At 41.4% G+C, this 17,621-nt stretch overlaps 4 protein-coding genes across 4 annotated transcripts in view; all 4 read left to right on the top strand.

Annotated features, from left to right (window-relative positions):
- Positions 1-17,621, top strand: part of LOC147798509 (uncharacterized) — a 30,066-nt gene that overhangs the window by 757 nt on the left and 11,688 nt on the right. The gene's annotated exons all lie outside the window — the stretch shown is intronic.
- LOC147798513 (uncharacterized) lies at positions 1,506-7,007 on the top strand. Its single transcript, XM_087139051.1, has 3 exons — positions 1,506-2,220; positions 3,131-3,292; positions 4,451-7,007. The coding sequence occupies exons 1-3, from the start codon at positions 1,995-1,997 to the stop codon at positions 4,756-4,758; spliced, it is 696 nt and encodes a 231-aa protein (XP_086995177.1). The 5' UTR covers positions 1,506-1,994; the 3' UTR covers positions 4,759-7,007.
- Positions 7,304-9,877, top strand: LOC147798512 (uncharacterized). The gene is made up of 3 exons (XM_087139037.1): positions 7,304-7,959; positions 8,520-8,681; positions 9,461-9,877. The coding sequence occupies exons 1-3, from the start codon at positions 7,536-7,538 to the stop codon at positions 9,775-9,777; spliced, it is 903 nt and encodes a 300-aa protein (XP_086995163.1). The 5' UTR covers positions 7,304-7,535; the 3' UTR covers positions 9,778-9,877.
- Positions 10,665-16,204, top strand: LOC147798511 (uncharacterized). Its single transcript, XM_087139531.1, has 3 exons — positions 10,665-12,653; positions 13,203-13,364; positions 14,176-16,204. The coding sequence occupies exons 1-3, from the start codon at positions 12,260-12,262 to the stop codon at positions 14,493-14,495; spliced, it is 876 nt and encodes a 291-aa protein (XP_086995657.1). The 5' UTR covers positions 10,665-12,259; the 3' UTR covers positions 14,496-16,204.

The raw sequence follows: 17,621 nt of genomic DNA, 5'->3' as shown, positions 1-17,621 counted from the left end.
AAACATACCTTTTTAATATTGCATTTGTCCAGTGATATATTGCACTGCAGGATTCTCGATTTTATTTTATTAATTTCAACTGGTAGGGTTATTAACTTTTTTTAACGTAGGTTTAGCTGTCATTCGTTATTTTAGTGGCACTGTGTCGGGTGTAATTACTTTTCTTTTATCGTAGATAGGGTTAGAGGCGTCTGTCCCCGGGAAAGATCGAGACATCACCGATGCCAGCAGGGTTAGGTTCTCCCTGTTGGCGGGGCAGACGTATTCCCGTACAGCGGTTTGGGTACTAGCGCGGTGACATTCATTCATTTATTCTTATTCATTTATCCTTATCTTTCATTTCTTAAATTAAATTAATCAAGTTATTTTTTATGTTGACTTGTACCGCGCCATTAATCATTTTTATGGAAACGGCGCATTATGAATAATTATAATTATCAAACATGTTATTGAGCGCATTTTGACATCAAAGTTCTTGAAAGGATCGCTCAGTCAAAACCACTTTCCAAACTTTTCCAGAACATGTGCAGATACCCGGACTTCGGCAATCGTGAACTCATCTCTCTGCTGTTCGCACGCAGGTGGTACGCGAGCGTTACATTCCTCTCTGACCAATAGGGAGTCGTGGCTTGCCTAAGTACGCGCGCAGTGTAGCGTGGGAAGACGGTTCTGTAACAGCCCCGTTCCCGTGGGCACGATCTCGCTGGGCCATGTTGGTTCCCACTTTGCCTTGGCGATCTAACCCCTGGTACTGTATAATTTAAATATCCTGCTCGGTTTGGAAAAATGTATCTCATAAAAACAAACTTGGAAAAAATATACTTCGCTTTTTCAACAAAAAATATACTTGATGGCACTCCAGGGCTTTCATAATCCACAAATCAATGTAACATTCAGGTTTTCTTCTTGGGATGACATCACAGTTGGTAATGATCGCCATGTTATGGATAAATTTGATTAAAGAAATCCTTGTAGGCAAGCTTTACTCTTGTTTTGCCACATCACTCAGGATTGTTTAAAGTCGTCATCCGACCAAACAGTCCTGTGTTGTATTCAATCGGTCATTCTAGTCTTGCTAATCAATCACATTTCCTTGTTGGTCATACTCTTAAGTAGCAACTGTCACAGTGACATGCGACTATCAGCTGAGAGAGGAAATCATTAAATTGAAATCAAACATGTTAATTTCATCACGCGATGAAATAGGCAAGTAGCCTCCCTCGACTATATAAGCAGCCTCCCTCAACCTTGTTGAAAGTAGGTTTATTTTCCAGGAACAAAACCGTTTTAGTCGGAAAACAACGTCGTTTGGAGATCCTCAAATAAAGATCTGTTCTACATTCACTTTGCATTATTTTGGGATGAGAATTGGCATTGAATTTGTCACAGTGTAGAGGCCCGAGGTAAGCGAGTGCATGGCTTATCAAGAAGTAGTCGATTTCCTGTACGAAGCATTATGAAATATAAGGCCACAAGGCAAAATCGAACAGTCGCGGCGAGGGTGATAGTCGCTGTTTGACGCCTCAACATCGCTTTTTTTTACCTCAATATCTTAAGATATTGCATTCAGTGATTCAAAGTCTATCACAACTTGTCCTAAGAGAGGACAAATAGGCCTACACATTTTGTAACACGAAAAGGAACTTAAGGAAATTCTTTAAATACTCTGCCAGTTGTTATTTCTTTCCAGTTAGGCCTATTTGAACTTTTTTTTCAGCCGACGGTGCGCAGGCATTTTCATTGTTCCATTATCGACGCCCGTGAAGAAGTGTTTGATTTAATGAAAAAATGGTGTGTGTACTATGCGTACGGATAGTTGGCATGGAATTGAATGTAATTGTGGCCTTTCGAGCAGAATTCATTCAACGCATCAACCGGCCGTTGTTGCTACCATGGCAACTAAAACGAATGACTTCAGCGAGCACGCACGCGAACGGAAATGCAACATTTTACGGAGGTACTAGGTGTGCCGTCTCATAGTTTAATAGCAAGAAATGAAGACGAGTTGGATAGACATGAATGATCTGCGCTACGTTTTGATTCTGACTTTGGCTCCTGGGCTGGTTTGCTCCTTCTGCTTGCTAGCCGTGCAAGGAGAGATGTGTAGTGCTATGGCCAAGGCTTCAGCAGGTGACGATCTTGGCTCGCTCCGCCGGAGGGCTTTTACGGCTTTCCAAGCAGAGTGCCGTGGAAAACCAGGCGATCTCGGCTGTACTGCATGTAAGTCTTATTAATAAACCCCGTTTCTTTGTTTATCGGCAGTGCGTAGTTACTTCATGCGGTCCTATACTTTACATTCATACTTTGCGTCCATAAAAAACCACAAAATAGAGACCTATCTTTGCATAGTGAATGGGCGTGTATGCACACGCCGTAGAGTTTTTTTCAGTCCTACAATTTTGCTCTCCTCCAGCACATGAGCCTCCGGCCAAGACTACGCATATGAACGCGCCACCGATCTAGACTTTCTGTTCTACATCATATAGTCCGAATGTATGGTCATGGCTCATGCGCCGGGCGTCTTTCCGTTGCTGTGGAGGGCAGATAGGTTTTCCAGACTTTGTCATCCAGATAAAAACGAGCCTTTTTATTCCCACACAATTATCCTACTTACATCACCCAGTGTTATACTAAATTTTAGATGTGATCGCAAACAAAACTAAGAACCGAAAGAACACTAAAACTGAATGGCATAAGTTGACAATGAGGGATATATTAAGAATATTACGTCACGTCTGAGAACGAGTGTGATTGTCGTAGTCTGATGGCACAAGGGGAGCTGCAGTAGGAAGCGAGTTCGTTTCAATTAGTCGGTCACTTGACACGTATTTCACCTTGAAAACACAACAGTGGATTGCTTCGTTTCTGCCACAGCATTAAAATCGTGTCACGTGATCTTACAGAAATTATGCACCCTAGCCCTGGGGTTGATCAACACTAACTATATGCACAAGTCATTATGTTGTATCCAGGCATTAACGAGTCAAAACATGACATTCCAAATGTCTCGTATTGGGCACCGTACATATCCTTGGTCTAATCAGCACATTGTGTTTTCTAATTCAACTGCCAAATTCAGAAGACGAGTGAATCGTGCAAATTATGACCTTGTCTGAATATTTCCTTTCAGCTTGTTCATTCGCCCTGGAGCCTTCAGACCCTCCTGGAATCACGTTCATCCTACAGCCCCTGTATGAGCCTTTTCGTCTGAGTTTCCACGTGAAGACCGAGCGCGATGCCATGTTAGTCTTGGCGGAAGAAAAGACAGAAGAGTCTTCGTTTGCGTGGATAAGTGAGTATCGGTGACAATCACTTGAAGTACGGGCATGATTATTTGACCAAATTTTATCCACACGCAGTTCCTTAATTTAGAAATTGCCCAGCTTCTTGAAACGGGCTGAAATTTTCGATATGACATGAAACCCAAAGAACACAGAGATAATCACGGGTGCCTCCGTTGCTTGGAAAATAGTGCCATGTCTTGAGCTTACTCGGGGCCCACATTGTTATGACATTTTCATGTTTTCCTTATACTTTTCTCTGAGAACCGAAGACTTCATTCAAGTCTAAATATACAATTTAATTGTGTTATGTCATTCTTAGCAAATAAGTAAATTTGATAAAATATCATCTGAGGGACGCATAGCAGCTTTGACTTCGCCCGGGCTCATAAAGTCATATACCTATCCCATATCACAGCAGTCAATAACTGTTTTGCCATAATATATTTCAATATTTCAACACCTGAAGTGTCTTCGCTTTTGTCGACGCACTTCTCTCCATTCCTCTATGCACAGATAGTTTCCAGGACGCGCACGGACTCGATGCGTCGTTTTGTGTCGGTCACATGTGTCTTGCTCGAAAACCAGATCTTAATGTCCTAAAAAATTATTGTAAGAGAGATTTTTTAAAGAAATGAGTTGGTGCAGAATCACTATTTGAAACACTGGCCTTTGTTTCTGAAACAATTAAAGCGCTCCTGATCGTATCGTATATAAACTAGTTCGCTGTTCCCTCTTCAACTTGTTGTTATTAACTGTTCACACGAGAGTAGAACAGGTACCAATGGAAACGAATGCAAACGGTCCTGGGTTGTGGTTTGGGCTGCGGAGACTATGAAATCACGTGTGTGACATGCGCTAGGATGAGGGTGATATGCTTTTTTATTGACCAGTTAGTTACCATTCTGGCCTACTTGCAGATAGGAGAGACAGAGGTATATCAAAGCTATCAAAAGCTATGAAAGCGATGTTATTGCAGGATAACATAAAACGTATCGATTTTTTCGAAGTTTCGTTTTCGAGTGGTGTTGTTGGTGGCAGTCTTAATATGCGCATTGCTGTTCGTGTCCAAGCCTCGTCGAATCGACATCTACTTTATTATTCAAATTTATCCTTATTGTGCCGCCGTTTCATGTAGTCACCAAATATCTCTGATTACAATTCCGCAGCCGTCGGTGGCTTCAATATGCACAAGTCAGCCGTAAGAGCCTGCTTTTCGCCCGATTATTCAACTATTTGCGAGCAGCTGCTCGGGGGACGATCAGTTTACGACCACGAGGAACTTCTCGTCAGTGCCGAAGAAAGCCGCCCCTTCTGGGTCGCTTACAAGGACGGCATAGTGACCGTGGGTAAAGGAGGACACGACCAGGCTTTCTTGGAGTGGAACGCCATAGCATACCACGGCGACATATCAACTCCGGTACACGTCGGTATATCTGCCTGGAGAAACGTACCTGGAGAGTGGGTGTTTTACTAATTCTGTGCCTAATAAACCGAAGCAAGTGTTGAAGAGTAAAAAAATAAATTTATTTTTGAAAGGTCTGAGAGTAGAGGTAGCCACTACAGTGTGCAATTTGATCTTTTGAAAGAAACCTGGCACTTAATTGACAAAATCAATTATCTTCAGGCAAACTTGAATTCTCAGTTCTTATTGGTCGATCCATGGCAACAAACAGTGTGATATATAACCGTAATGCACGGTTCATATCAAACCCTGAGTAATGACCTGTTCTAACTCGACACATTGTGCTAGTTTTACACTAAAAGCAAACGCACATATCTTAATGACTATAAAGTCAAAAGTGTCGAGTTTGCTCGTGCTGATCGTCATGTGTTTAAATGCACTAACAATTCTAACAGTTTCCTTTCTCAGTGTTAACCTTGTTGCAATTGTTGTTATTAAAAATAAGTTGAAACACAAATAATTTCCATGCTCCCTTGATAAAATTGCAGAATTGTGGTACATCGGTGTTATTGTTTTGGTTGTGCGCCGTATGATATCTTTTGTCTTCTTTTTTATGTAAAGCGCGCATAGGCCCCTTTACCTTCAGAAGTGTGCGTCAAGTTTGCTTGAAGATAAATTCGTTATCACTCTCGTGTGATAACTCATATTAACAAACAACAAAAACTACAACATGAGCTTCTGGCATTATCAATGACACCAGTTAAAAATAACACGAATCAACACAAAACAGAACATTTTCCAAATTTTGAATTCAAAAGTCCGATTCTTGAAATGCCACCTCCAGTCCTGGATGAACACCAGCTTGAGTCAATTCAACGAGAAAAGAGTCAAAGAGTCGAATGTAGAAACGTTCTCTCTGCACAGTTTACTTCTATTAATTTGCAGGGAGCGTTTCCTTGGCAATGCTCCTGAGTGTAGGGGAGTGTCAATGCAAGGAACCCCTAGTGAATACTTATCATTGTATAAATATTTCACACGATCTTCGGTCGGAGAAATTGTAAGATTTACGGGGCTAACGTGGTAAGTGTTCTGATTAGGACTGTATAACGTGCTATACTGCATTGGTCAGCTAGCTGTGTTAGCCATGTGGTCCTAGGCCTGTTAGCCTTTGATCATCACATCCATTGTATTATTATTTACGGTGCCGTCTAGCCACCACACTACACTTACTGTTTTCATATTTAATAAATTGCAGTTCTGGAGTTAGACATCATTATTTATTGTTCACGTGTTCCCAAGTGCTTGTCCACATACTGTTTTGTAACCATAATGCCAACTGCGTAAGCCTGTTGGTAAAACTTCAAAGTTGTTTCAGAGCTAGAAGTTATACAATAAGAAATCATTCAAGAAATGTTTTACAATGTTTTACTATTCATTTCATGTATTGGGTAAACATGAATTAGTAGAAAAAGATAGAACATGGTCTAGAATAAATATGCTTCTGTGACAGCCACTGATTTACAGGTAAATGTCGTAACCAAAGACACCGAACTTGAAAATCCTGAGTTGAGGTTTCAAACGGTAGCTACAAGAATTGGTTTCAGGCATAATTTTCCCGCAAGTTTATTCTCTTTGTCAATTTTCGAGACTATTTTACATTTTAAATTATCCACGGTTTCCTGGGCAACTGAGGGTGCTGTTGCAGTGAAGCATGGAAGACGGTTCTGTAACAGCCTCGTTCCCATGGGCACGATCTCGCTGGGCCATGTTGGTTCCCACTTTGCCTTGGCAATCTAACCCCTGGTGCTGTATAATTTAAATATCCTGCACGGTTTGGCAAAATGTATCTCATAAAAACAAACTTGGAAAAAATATACTTCACCTTTTCAACAAAAATATATATGATGGCACTCCAGGGCCTTCGTAGTCCACAAATCAATGTAACATTCAGGTTTGCGTCTTGGGATGACATCACAGTTGGTGATGATCGCCATGTTATGGATAAATTTGGTTAAAGAAATCCTTGTAGGCGAGCTTTACTCTTGTCACACCACTCAGGACTGTTTAAAGTCGTCATCCGACCAAACAGTCCTGTGTTGTATTCAATCGGTCATTCTAGTCTTGCTAATCAATCACATTTCCTTGTTGGTCATACTCTTTAGTAGCAACTGTCACAGTGACATGCGACTATCAGGTGAGAGAGGAAATCATTAAATAGAAATCAAACATGTTAATTTCATCACGCGATGAAATACGTAAGTAGCCTCCCTCGACTTTATAAGCAGCCTCCCTCAACGTTGTTGAAAGTAGGTTTATTTTCCAGGAGCATAACCGTTTTAGTCGGAAAACAACGTCTTTTGGAGATACTAAAATAAAAATCTGTTCTAAATTCACGTGGCCCTATTTTTGGGATGAGAATTAGCACTGAATTTCTAACAGTGTAGAGGCTCGAGGTAAAGGAGTACATGACTTGTCAAGCAGTAGTCGATTTCCTGTACGAAGCGTTATGAAATAAAAGGCCACAAGGCAAAATCGAACAGTCGCGGCGAGGGTGATAGTCGCTGTTTGACGCCTCAACATCACTTTTTTTTTTACCTCGATATCTATATCCAAGGGAGGACAAATAGGCCTGTACATTCCGTAAAACGGAGAGGAACTTAATCTGCCAGTTGATCTTTCTTTCCAGCATTTTAGCGCAGTGGTGATTCTCGTGCTGTGTTCCATTTGATTTAATATCAGCCGATGGGAGCCTCACATCCAATTTCAGCCGACGGTTGACAGGCATTTTTATTGTACCATTATCGACGCCGGTGAAGAAGTCTGATTTAAAGAGAAATGGTCTGCGTACTATGCGTACGGATAGTTGGCATGGAATTGAATGTAATATAGTGGCCCTTCGAGCAGAGTTCATTCAACGCAGCAACCGGCCGGTGTTGCTACTATGGCAACTAAAACGATTGACTCCAGCGAGCACTCACGTGAACGGAAATGAAACATGCATGGTACGGAGGTGTGTCGTCTCACAGTTTCAGTCCAGTAAGCAAGAAATGAAGACGAGTTGGATAGACATGGATGATCTGCGCTACGTTTTGATCCTGGCTTTAGCTCTTGGGCTGGCTTGCTCCTTCTGCTTGCTAGCCGTGCATGGAGAGATATGTAGTGCTATGACCAAGGCTTCAGCAGGTGACGATCTTGGCTCGCTCCGCGAGAGAGCTTTAGCGGCTTTCCAAGCACAGTGCCGTGAAAAAGCAGGCTATCTCGGCTGTACTGCATGTAAGTCATTCTTATTAATAAAACCCTACATGTTTGCATTTTCTATTGGTAGTGCTGGGTACTTTACATTCATATTTTGCGTCCATAAAAACCAACAAAAATGGCTCGCCATCACTGCACAGTGAATGGACGTGTATGCTTGCGCTGTAGATTATTTTTCAACCAGCTTACATTTTTTCCTTTTCTCCGGCACTTGAGCCTTGATACAAAGATGACTGTGATTTCTGCTTTTCAAGTTCATATATTTCACCCTATTAATACAATAGATTGCTTCGTTTCTTTCACAGCATGGAATTGGTATGGCGTGCCTTTTGGAAATCATACACCCCCGCCCTGGGGTTGATTAGCACCTTAATAATAAAATACATGTTGCACAAATTGTGGCATTAGGCCTATATCCAGGCATCAACAAGTCAGAGCATGACATTCCAAATGTCTCGTATTGGGCACCGTACATATCCTTGGTCTAATCAGCGTATTGTGTTTTCTAATTCAACCGCCAAATTCAGAACACGAGTGAATCGTGCAAATTATGACCTTGTCTGGGTATTTCCTCCCAGCTTGTTCATTCGCCCTGGAGCCTTCAAACCCACCCGGAATCACGTTCATCCTGCAGCCCCTGTACGAGTCTTTTCGTCTGGATTTCCACGTGAAGACCAGGCGCGATGCCATTTTAGTCTTGGCGAAAGAGATGACAGAGGAATCTTCGTTTGCGTGGATAAGTGAGTATCGGTGACAATCACTTGAATTACTCGCACAATTATTTTACCCAAATTTATCCACGCTGTTCCTTTAATTAAATAATTACCCAGCTTTTTGAAACAATATGGAGGAAATTATTTAGTCAAGAAATAAAACCAACAAACGCAGCAAAGTTTCCAGGACGCGCACAGACTCGATGGGTCGTTTTGTGTCGGTTACCCGTGTTTTGCTCGAAAGCAAGATCTTAATGTCTTGGTAGAATCGTAAACAGAATTTTTCAAGCAAAGAGTTGGTGTAGAACGCTATTTGACAGCCAAAAATCGGTCTTTGATTATAAAACAAATTAAATTGAAGAGGGAAAAGCTAAGTGTGGTTTATGAAAAGCTCTTAGCGGGGCGCTTTAATATCATTAAATGTTCACGTAAGTCCCTGGATTATGGTTTGGGCTGTGGATGGAGACTATGATATCACGTGTGTGACATCGCTAGGATGAGGGTAATATGCTTTTTTATTAACCAGTCAGCGACCTTTCTGGCCTAAGACAGAGGTATTTCAAAGTTATCCAAAGCTATGAAAGCGATGATATTGCAGGATAACATAAAACATATCGATTTTTTGAAGTTTCATTTTCGAGTAGTGTTGTTGGTGGCAGTCTTAATATGCGCATTGCTATTTGTGGCCAAGCCTCGTCAAATCGACATCTACTTTTCAATTATGAGAGTTCAAATTTACCCGTTTTATTGTGCCGCCCTTTCACGTAATCCTCAGTCACAGAATACATTTGATTACAATTCCACAGCCATTGGTGGCTTCGACATGCACCAGTCAGCCGTAAGAGCCTGCTTTTTGCTGGATTCACCTACTTGCCATGAGTTACTCGGAGGACGATCGGTATACGACCACGAGGAACTTCTCGTCACTGCCGAAGAAAGCCGCCCCTTCTGGGTCGCTTACAAGGACGGCATAGTGACCGTGGGTAAAGGAGGACACGACCAGGCTTTCTTGGAGTGGAACGCCACAGCATACCACGGCGAGATATCAACTCCGGTACACGTCGGTATATCAGCCTGGGAATATGCACCTGGAGAGTGGGTGTTTCACCAATTCTGTGCCTAAATCAAACGAAGCAAGTAAATTTGCCTTTAAACGGTCTGTATTACAAACTGAGATGACAGGTAGCCAGGATGGTTTTTCAATTTCGTGTTTTCATTTGAAAGAAACCTGGCGCTTACGTGACAAAAAACAACAGCAGAAGCCGCAACAACACTTACAACGTCAGCAAGAACAACAGCTACAACGTTAGCAAAAACAACAGGTACAACGTCAGCAACAACAGCTACGACGTCAGCAACAACATCTACAATGTCAGCAACAAAAGCTACCGTACAACGTCCGCAACAACAATAACAGCTACAACGTCCGCAACAACAACAGCTACAACGTCAGCAAAAACAACAGGTACAACGTCACCACAACTGCTACAACGTCAGCAACAACATCTACAATGTCAGCAACAACAGCTACCGTACAACGTCCGCAACAAAAATAACAGCTACAACGCCTGCAACAACAACAGCTACAACGTCAGCAACAACAACAGCTACAACGTCAGCAACAACAGCTTCAACGACAGCAACAACAGCTACAACGTCAGCAACAACAACAGCTACAACATCAGCAACAACATCAGCTACAACGTCAGCTACAACGTCAGCAACAACATCATGAATTAACACACAAGAAGCGCATTTTAAAGTCTGGAACCCAAACGTCACATTCTTTAAGTGCTTATAATTATAAAAAAGGAGAAATTGACTTCTGAGTTTAACATATTTGGCTCATGGTTTCGAGTTCCAGCATTGACGATGAATGCACAAATCGCGATCGTCATTTTCAACGCATAATCAGGTAAAAAAAATTGTGACAAACACAAAGGCATTTTCTCGTTTAGGTTTCAGAGTCTGCATTGTATTATTAACAGAGCACCAGTTTGTCCGCAGCGTTATGCTCCTACGTATTACAGTGGAAGAGACATCAAGTTTGCATTACCTTGCAAATACCTTTTTTGGTATTGTATTCACGCAGTCCATACATTCTGCAGACTCCGTGATTACTACCATCGGGCATCTGCATCTTGATTTGATTTTGACCAATCAGGTCCACCGTACTTAACGTTACAGTCGACTCCTGTGTCGGTTACTCTCATAAGCTTGCATGCGCGTCTTCAGTCGTCCGCGTGGTGAACGTAGAACGGAAATAGCGAACGTTAGTAGATTCTTGTCGATCAAAAGATTCCTTGGTCAATAGTAACCATCGTCACAAAACTTGTAGAATCCGATCTCCGTGAAGAGCAAAATTTCTTAATTCTATTTTGCAATGCATTTAACTTTGATGTTTATGGCCAGATTAAATGCCTGCTATGAGAAGTTACAAACAAAACCATTTGTTTCTATAGTACACCAGTTCTAACAGTTGTTAGAGAATAGTGAGCTGAGCCTATTGTTCATTTTGTAGCTCTCTGTATATGTCTATATTTATTTTTCAACGACTTGAAACTCTGTCTTTTAAAATTATTTTGAAAAATTACAGACAGATAATAATTAGAAACTATTTCCAAGGATGGATTCGCGTCGGGAAGATGTTGATGAATTTTGGACTTTCGCCCTGCCTGACGTGTATTACAACACGGTATACTCAGTGTTTGCCCCCGAAGGCTTGTGAAAAAACCTAACAATTGTTTTACCTTTTGTCTGTTCGTTTTGTTTTTAAAACTCTTTCTGTGTTTTGTTGACATAATGCCAAGTCTTCAATTGTCATAATTTGTCGTCAGGAACTATTGTAGTTGTACTGTGAGAGAGTAAGTCTTGACACATTAAATTATAGAAATCATTCATGTTATGGTCGTCAAGCCGTAAGGAGCGTAAGTAACCTCCCTCAACTTTATAGCAGTCACCCTCAAACTCGTCTAAATTGTTTTCTTTTCCTAATTACATAATAAAACATTAACCGTTTTAATAGGGGAAAAAGTCTCTGTAAATACACAAATAATAATCTGTTCATGTCCAAAATGAATCTCTGTGGGGCATAACATTATTTTTTAATTAGAATTGACATAAGATCCTACGTAAATTTACATAAGAATTTGTAACAGTGCATTTCATGCATTTGTTTGGCACTGTTCAGTTTCCAGTACAAAACTGTACAAATCATAAGACTAACAGGCAAAACCCCGTGGAGTGATAGTCGCTGATGGAACTTTGCGCTGTTTGACGCCGTGCATAACATAATGATATTGTATTCAACATTGGCCTATCATAACGTGCCCCAAGAGAGGATGAGTAGGCCTACACATTTTGTAGCACGAAGAGGAACTTAACGAATTGCTGTGAATACTCTGTCGATCGATATTTTCTGTCCAGTTATTAGCATTCCAGCGCAGTGAATATTTTTATGCTGCTGTTCCATTTGATTAATATCAGCCAATGGAAGCCACCCGTTCAATTTCAGCCGACAGTAGCCAGGCATTTTCATTGTTCAAATGTTGTTTGTCGGCGCCCGTCAAAAAGTCTATAATTTACAGCGAAGTGGTTAATGTTCTATGCAATGTATGCATATTGACAGTTTGTTTAAACTCATTAAACGCAACAACCAGCCGTTGTGGCTGCTATGGCAACTAAAAATTGACTTTAGCAAGCACGCACATGTACCGAAATGCGACATTGTACGGAGGTGTGTCGTAGCACAGTTTAAATCCAGTAATCAAGAAATGAAGAAGATTTGGATAGACATGAATGATCTGCGCTACGTTTTGATCCTAACTTTGGCTCTTGGGCTGGTTTGCTCCTTCTCCTTGCTAGCCGTGCATGGAGAGATGTGTAGTGCTACAACCAAGGCATCAGCCGGTGACCATCTTGGCTCGCTCCGCCAGAGGGCTTTCACGGCTTTCCAAGCACAGTGCCGTGGAAAACCAGGCGATCTCGGCTCTACCACATGTGAGTTATTCTTATTAATAAAACCCTGCACTTTTGCATTTTCTATAGGCTGCGCGTGCATACTTCACGTTCATATTTTGCGTCCATAAAAATCCACCTGGCGCACCACCACTGCATTGAATGGACGTGTATGCATGCGCTGTAGATTTTTTGTAATAATCCTACATATTTCCTTCCTGCAGCACTTGAGCCTTGATACAAAGGCGAATTCTGCTTTTCAAGTTATATAGGGCCTAGTTGCTTCACCCTAAAATGCAATAGATTGCTCTGCTTCTGCCCCAGCACCAAATTGGTATGACGTGCCCTTGGGAAACCATGCAGCCGTGCCCTAGGGTTGATCAGCACCTTAATAATATAATACATGAGGCACAAATTGTGGTATTATATCCAAGCATCAACAAGTCAAAGCATGACATTCCAAGTGTCTCGTATTGGGCACCGTACATATCCTTGGTCTAATCAGCGTATTGTGTTTTCTAATTCAACCGCCAAATTCAGAAGACGAGTGAATCGTGCAAATTACGACCTTGTCTGAATATTTCCTTCCAGCTTGTTCATTTGCCCTGGAGCCTTCAAACCCACCTGGAATCACGTTCATCCTGCAGCCCCTGTACGAGCCTTTCCGTCTGGATTTCCACGTGAAGACCAGGCGCGACGCCATTTTAGTCTTGGCAGAAGAGAAGACAGAGGAATCTTCGTTTGCGTGGATAAGTGAGTATCGGTGACAATCACGTGTATTACTCGCACAATTATTTTACCCAAATTTATCCACGCTGTCCCTTTAATTAAGTAATTACCCAGCTTTTTGATACAATGGAGGAAATCATTTTCGTCATGAAATAAAACCAAGAAACGCAACAAAGTTTCTAGGACGCACACAGGCTCGATGGGTCGTTTTGTGTCGGTCGCCCGTGTCTTGCTCGAAAACAAGATGTCCTGGTAGAATCGTAAACAGAATTTTTCAAGCAAAGAGTTGGTGTAGAACGCTATTTGACAGCCAAAAATCGGTCTTTGTTTATAAAACAAATTAAATTGAAGAGGGAAAAGCTGAGTGCGGTTTATGAAAAGCTCTTAGCGGGGCGCTTTAATATCATTAAATGTTCACGTGAGTTTAGTACTCGTACCGATAGGTACGAGTACAAACGGTCCCAGGATTATGGTTTGGGCTGTGGATGGAGACTATGATATCACGTGTGTGACATGCGCTAGGATGAAGGTAATATGCTTTTTTTTATTAACCAGTCAGCGACCTTTCTGGCCTAAGACAGAGGTATATCAAAGTTATCCAAAGCTATGAAAGCGATGATATTGCAGGATAACATAAAACATATCGATTTTTTGAAGCTTTGTTTTCGAGTAGTGTTGTTGGTGGCAGTCTTAATATTCGCATTGCTGTTTGTGGCCAAGCCTCGTCAAATCGACATCTACTTTTTAATTATGAGAGTTCAAATTTACCCGTTTCATTGTGCCGCCCTTTCACGTAATCCTCAGTCACGAAATATATTTGATTACAATTCCACAGCCATTGGTGGCTTCGACATGCACCAGTCAGCCGTAAGAGCCTGCTTTTCGCCCGATTATTCATCAACTTGCGAGCAGCTGCTCGGGGGACGATCTGTTTACGAACACAAAGAACCTCTCGTCAGTGCCAAAGAAAGCCGCCCCTTCTGGGTCGCTTACAAGGACGGCATAGTGACCGTGGGTAAAGGAGGACACGATCAGGCTTTCATGGAGTGGAACGCCATAGCATACCACGGCGACATATCAACTCCGGTACACGTCGGTATATCAGCCTGGAGAAACGTACCTGGAGAGTGGGTGTTTCACCAATTCTGTGCCTAATTCAAACGAAGCAAGTAAATTTGCCTTTAAACGGTCTGTATTATAAACTGAGATGAGAGGTAGCCAGGATGGTTTTTCAATTTCGTGTTTTCATTTGAAAGAAACCTGGCGCTTACGTGACAAAAAAACCAGCAGAAGCAGCAACATCACCTACAACGTCAGCAACAACAACAGCTACAACGTCAGCAACAATAACAGCTACAACGTCAGCAACATTATCAGCTACAACGTCAGCAACATTATCAGCTACAACGTCAGTAACAACAGCTACAACGCCAGCTACAACGTCAGCAACAACATCATAAATCAACACGCAAGAAACGCATTTTAAAGTCTGAAACCCAAACGTCAGATTCTTGAAGTGCTTATAATTATAAAAAAGGAGAAATTGACTTCTGAGTTTAACATATTTAGCTCATGGTTTCTAGTTCCAGCATTGACGATGAATGCACAAATCGCTACCGTAATTTTTAACGCATAATCAGGAAAAAAATCGTGACAAACGCAAAGGCATTTTCTCGTTTAGGTTTCAGGGTCTGCGTTGTATTATTTACCGAACACCAGTTTGTCCGTCGCGTTATACACCTACGTATTACAGTGGAAGAGACATCAAGTTCGCATCACCTTGCAAATACCTTTTTTGGCATTGTATTTACGCAGTCCACACATTCTGCGGACTCCGTGATAACAACTATCGGGCATCTGTATCTTGATTCGATTTTGACCAATCAGGTCCACCGTACTTAACGTTACAGTCGACTCCTGTGTCGGTTACTCTCATAAGCTGGCATGCGCGTCTTCAGTCGTCCGCTTGGTGAACGGAGAACGGAAATAGCGAAAGTTAGTAGATTCTTGTCGATCGAGAGATTCCTTGGTCAACAGCAACCATCGTCACAAAACTTGTAGAGTCCGATCTCCGTGAAGAGCAAAATTTCTTAATTCTATTTTGCAGTGCATTTAACTTTGATGTTTATGGCCAGATTAAATGCCTGCTATGAGAATATACAAGCAAGACCATTTGTTTCTATGGTACACCAGTTCGAACAGATGTTAGAGAATAGTGAGCTGAACCTATTGTTTATTTTCTATCTCTCTGTATATGTCTATATTTATTTTTCAACGACTTGAAACTCTGTTTTTTAAAATCATTTTGAAAAATTACAGACAGATAATAATTAGAAACTTTTTCTAAGGACGGATTTGCATCGGGAAGATGTTGATGAATTTTGGATTTTCGCCCTGCCTGACGTATATTACAACACTGGATACTCAGTGTTTGCCCCCGAAAATTTGTGAAAAAACTAAGAATTGTTTTACCTTTTGTCTGTTCGTTTTGTTTTTAAAATTCTCTCTGTGTTTTGTTGACATAATGCCAAGTCTTCAATTGTCATAATTTGTCGTCGGGAACTATTGTAGTTGTATTGTGAGAGAGTAAGTCTTGACACATTAAATATATAGAAATCCTTCATGTTATGGTCGTCACGCAGTAAAGAGCGTAAGTAACCTCCCTCAACTTTATAGCAGTCACCCTCAAACTCATCTAAATTGTTTTCTTTTCCTAATTACATAATAAAACATTAACCGTTTTAATAGGGAAAAAGTCTCTGTAAATACACAAATAATAATCTGTTCATGTCCAAAATGAATCTCTGTGGGGCATAACATTATTTTTTAATTAGAATTGACATAAGATCCTACGTAAATTTACATAAGAATTTGTAACAGTGCATTTCATGCATTTGTTTGGCACTGTTCAGTTTCCAGTACAAAAGTACGAATCATAAGACTAACAGCAAAACCCCGTGGAGTGATATTCGCTGATGGAACTTTGCGCTGTTTGACGCCGTGCATAACATAATGATATTGTATTCAACATTGGTCTATCATAACGTGCCCCAAGAGAGGATGAGTAGGCCTACACATTTTGTAGCACGAAGAGGAACTTAACGAATTGCTGTGAATACTCTGTCGATCGATATTTTCTGTCCAGTTATTAGCATTCCAGCGCAGTGAATATTTTTATGCTGCTGTTCCATTTGATTAATATCAGCCGATGGAAGCCACTCGTTCAATTTCAGCCGACAGTAGCCAGGCATTTTCATTGTTCAAATGTTGTTTGTCGGCGCCCGTCAAAAAGTCTATAATTTACAGCGAAGTGGATAATGTTCTATGCAATGTATGCATATTGACAGTTTGTTTGAACTCATTAAACGCAACAACCAGCCGTTGTGGTTGCTATGGCAACTAAAAATTGACTCTAGCAAGCACGCACGTGCACCGAAACGCGACATAGTACGGAGGTGTGTCGTCTCACAGTGTAAATCCAATAAGCAAGAAATGAAGACGAGTTGGATAGACATGAATGATCTGCGCTACGTTTTGATCCTGACTTTGGCTCTTGGGCTGGTTTGCTCCTTCTGCTTGCTAGCCGTGCATGGAGAGATGTGTAGTGCTATAACCAAGGCGTCAGCCGGTGACGATCTTGGCTCGCTCCGCCAGAGGGCTTTCACGGCTTTCCAAGCACAGTGCCGTGGAAAACGAGGCGTTCTCGGCTCTACCACATGTGAGTTATTCTTATTAATAAAACCCTGCACTTTTGCATTTTCTATCGGCAGCGCGTGCATACTTCACGTTGATACTTTGCGTCTATAAAACCACCTGGCGTACCGCCAATACACAGTGAATGGACGTGTATGCATGCGCTGTAGATTTTTTGTAATAATCCTACATATTTCCTTTGCTGCAGCACTTGAGCCTTGATACAAAGACGAATTCTGCTTTTCAAGTTATACAGTTGCTTCACCCTAAAATACAATAGATTGCTCTGCTTCTGCCCCAGCACCAAATTGGTATGACGTGCCCTTGGGAAACCATGCAGCCGTGCCCTAGGGTTGATTAGCACCTTAATAATATAATACATGAGGCACAAATTGTGTTATTATATCCAAGCATCAACAAGTCAAAGCATGACATTCCAAATGTCTCGTATTGGGCACCGTACATATCCTTGGTCTAATCAGCATATTGTGTTTTCTAGTTCAACCGCCAAATTCAGAACACGAGTGAATCGTGCAAATTATGACCTTGTCTGGGTATTTCCTTCCAGCTTGTTCATTTGCCTTGGAG

This window comes from Acanthaster planci, linkage group LG07 (genome assembly GCF_054643075.1).
Source record: "Acanthaster planci isolate LZ-2023a linkage group LG07, COTS_SCS, whole genome shotgun sequence".
In the NCBI taxonomy this organism is placed as follows: Eukaryota; Metazoa; Echinodermata; class Asteroidea; order Valvatida; family Acanthasteridae; genus Acanthaster; species Acanthaster planci.
The sequence above is the reverse complement of the archived record's forward strand: the minus strand, read 5'-3'. Positions and strand labels throughout refer to the sequence as shown.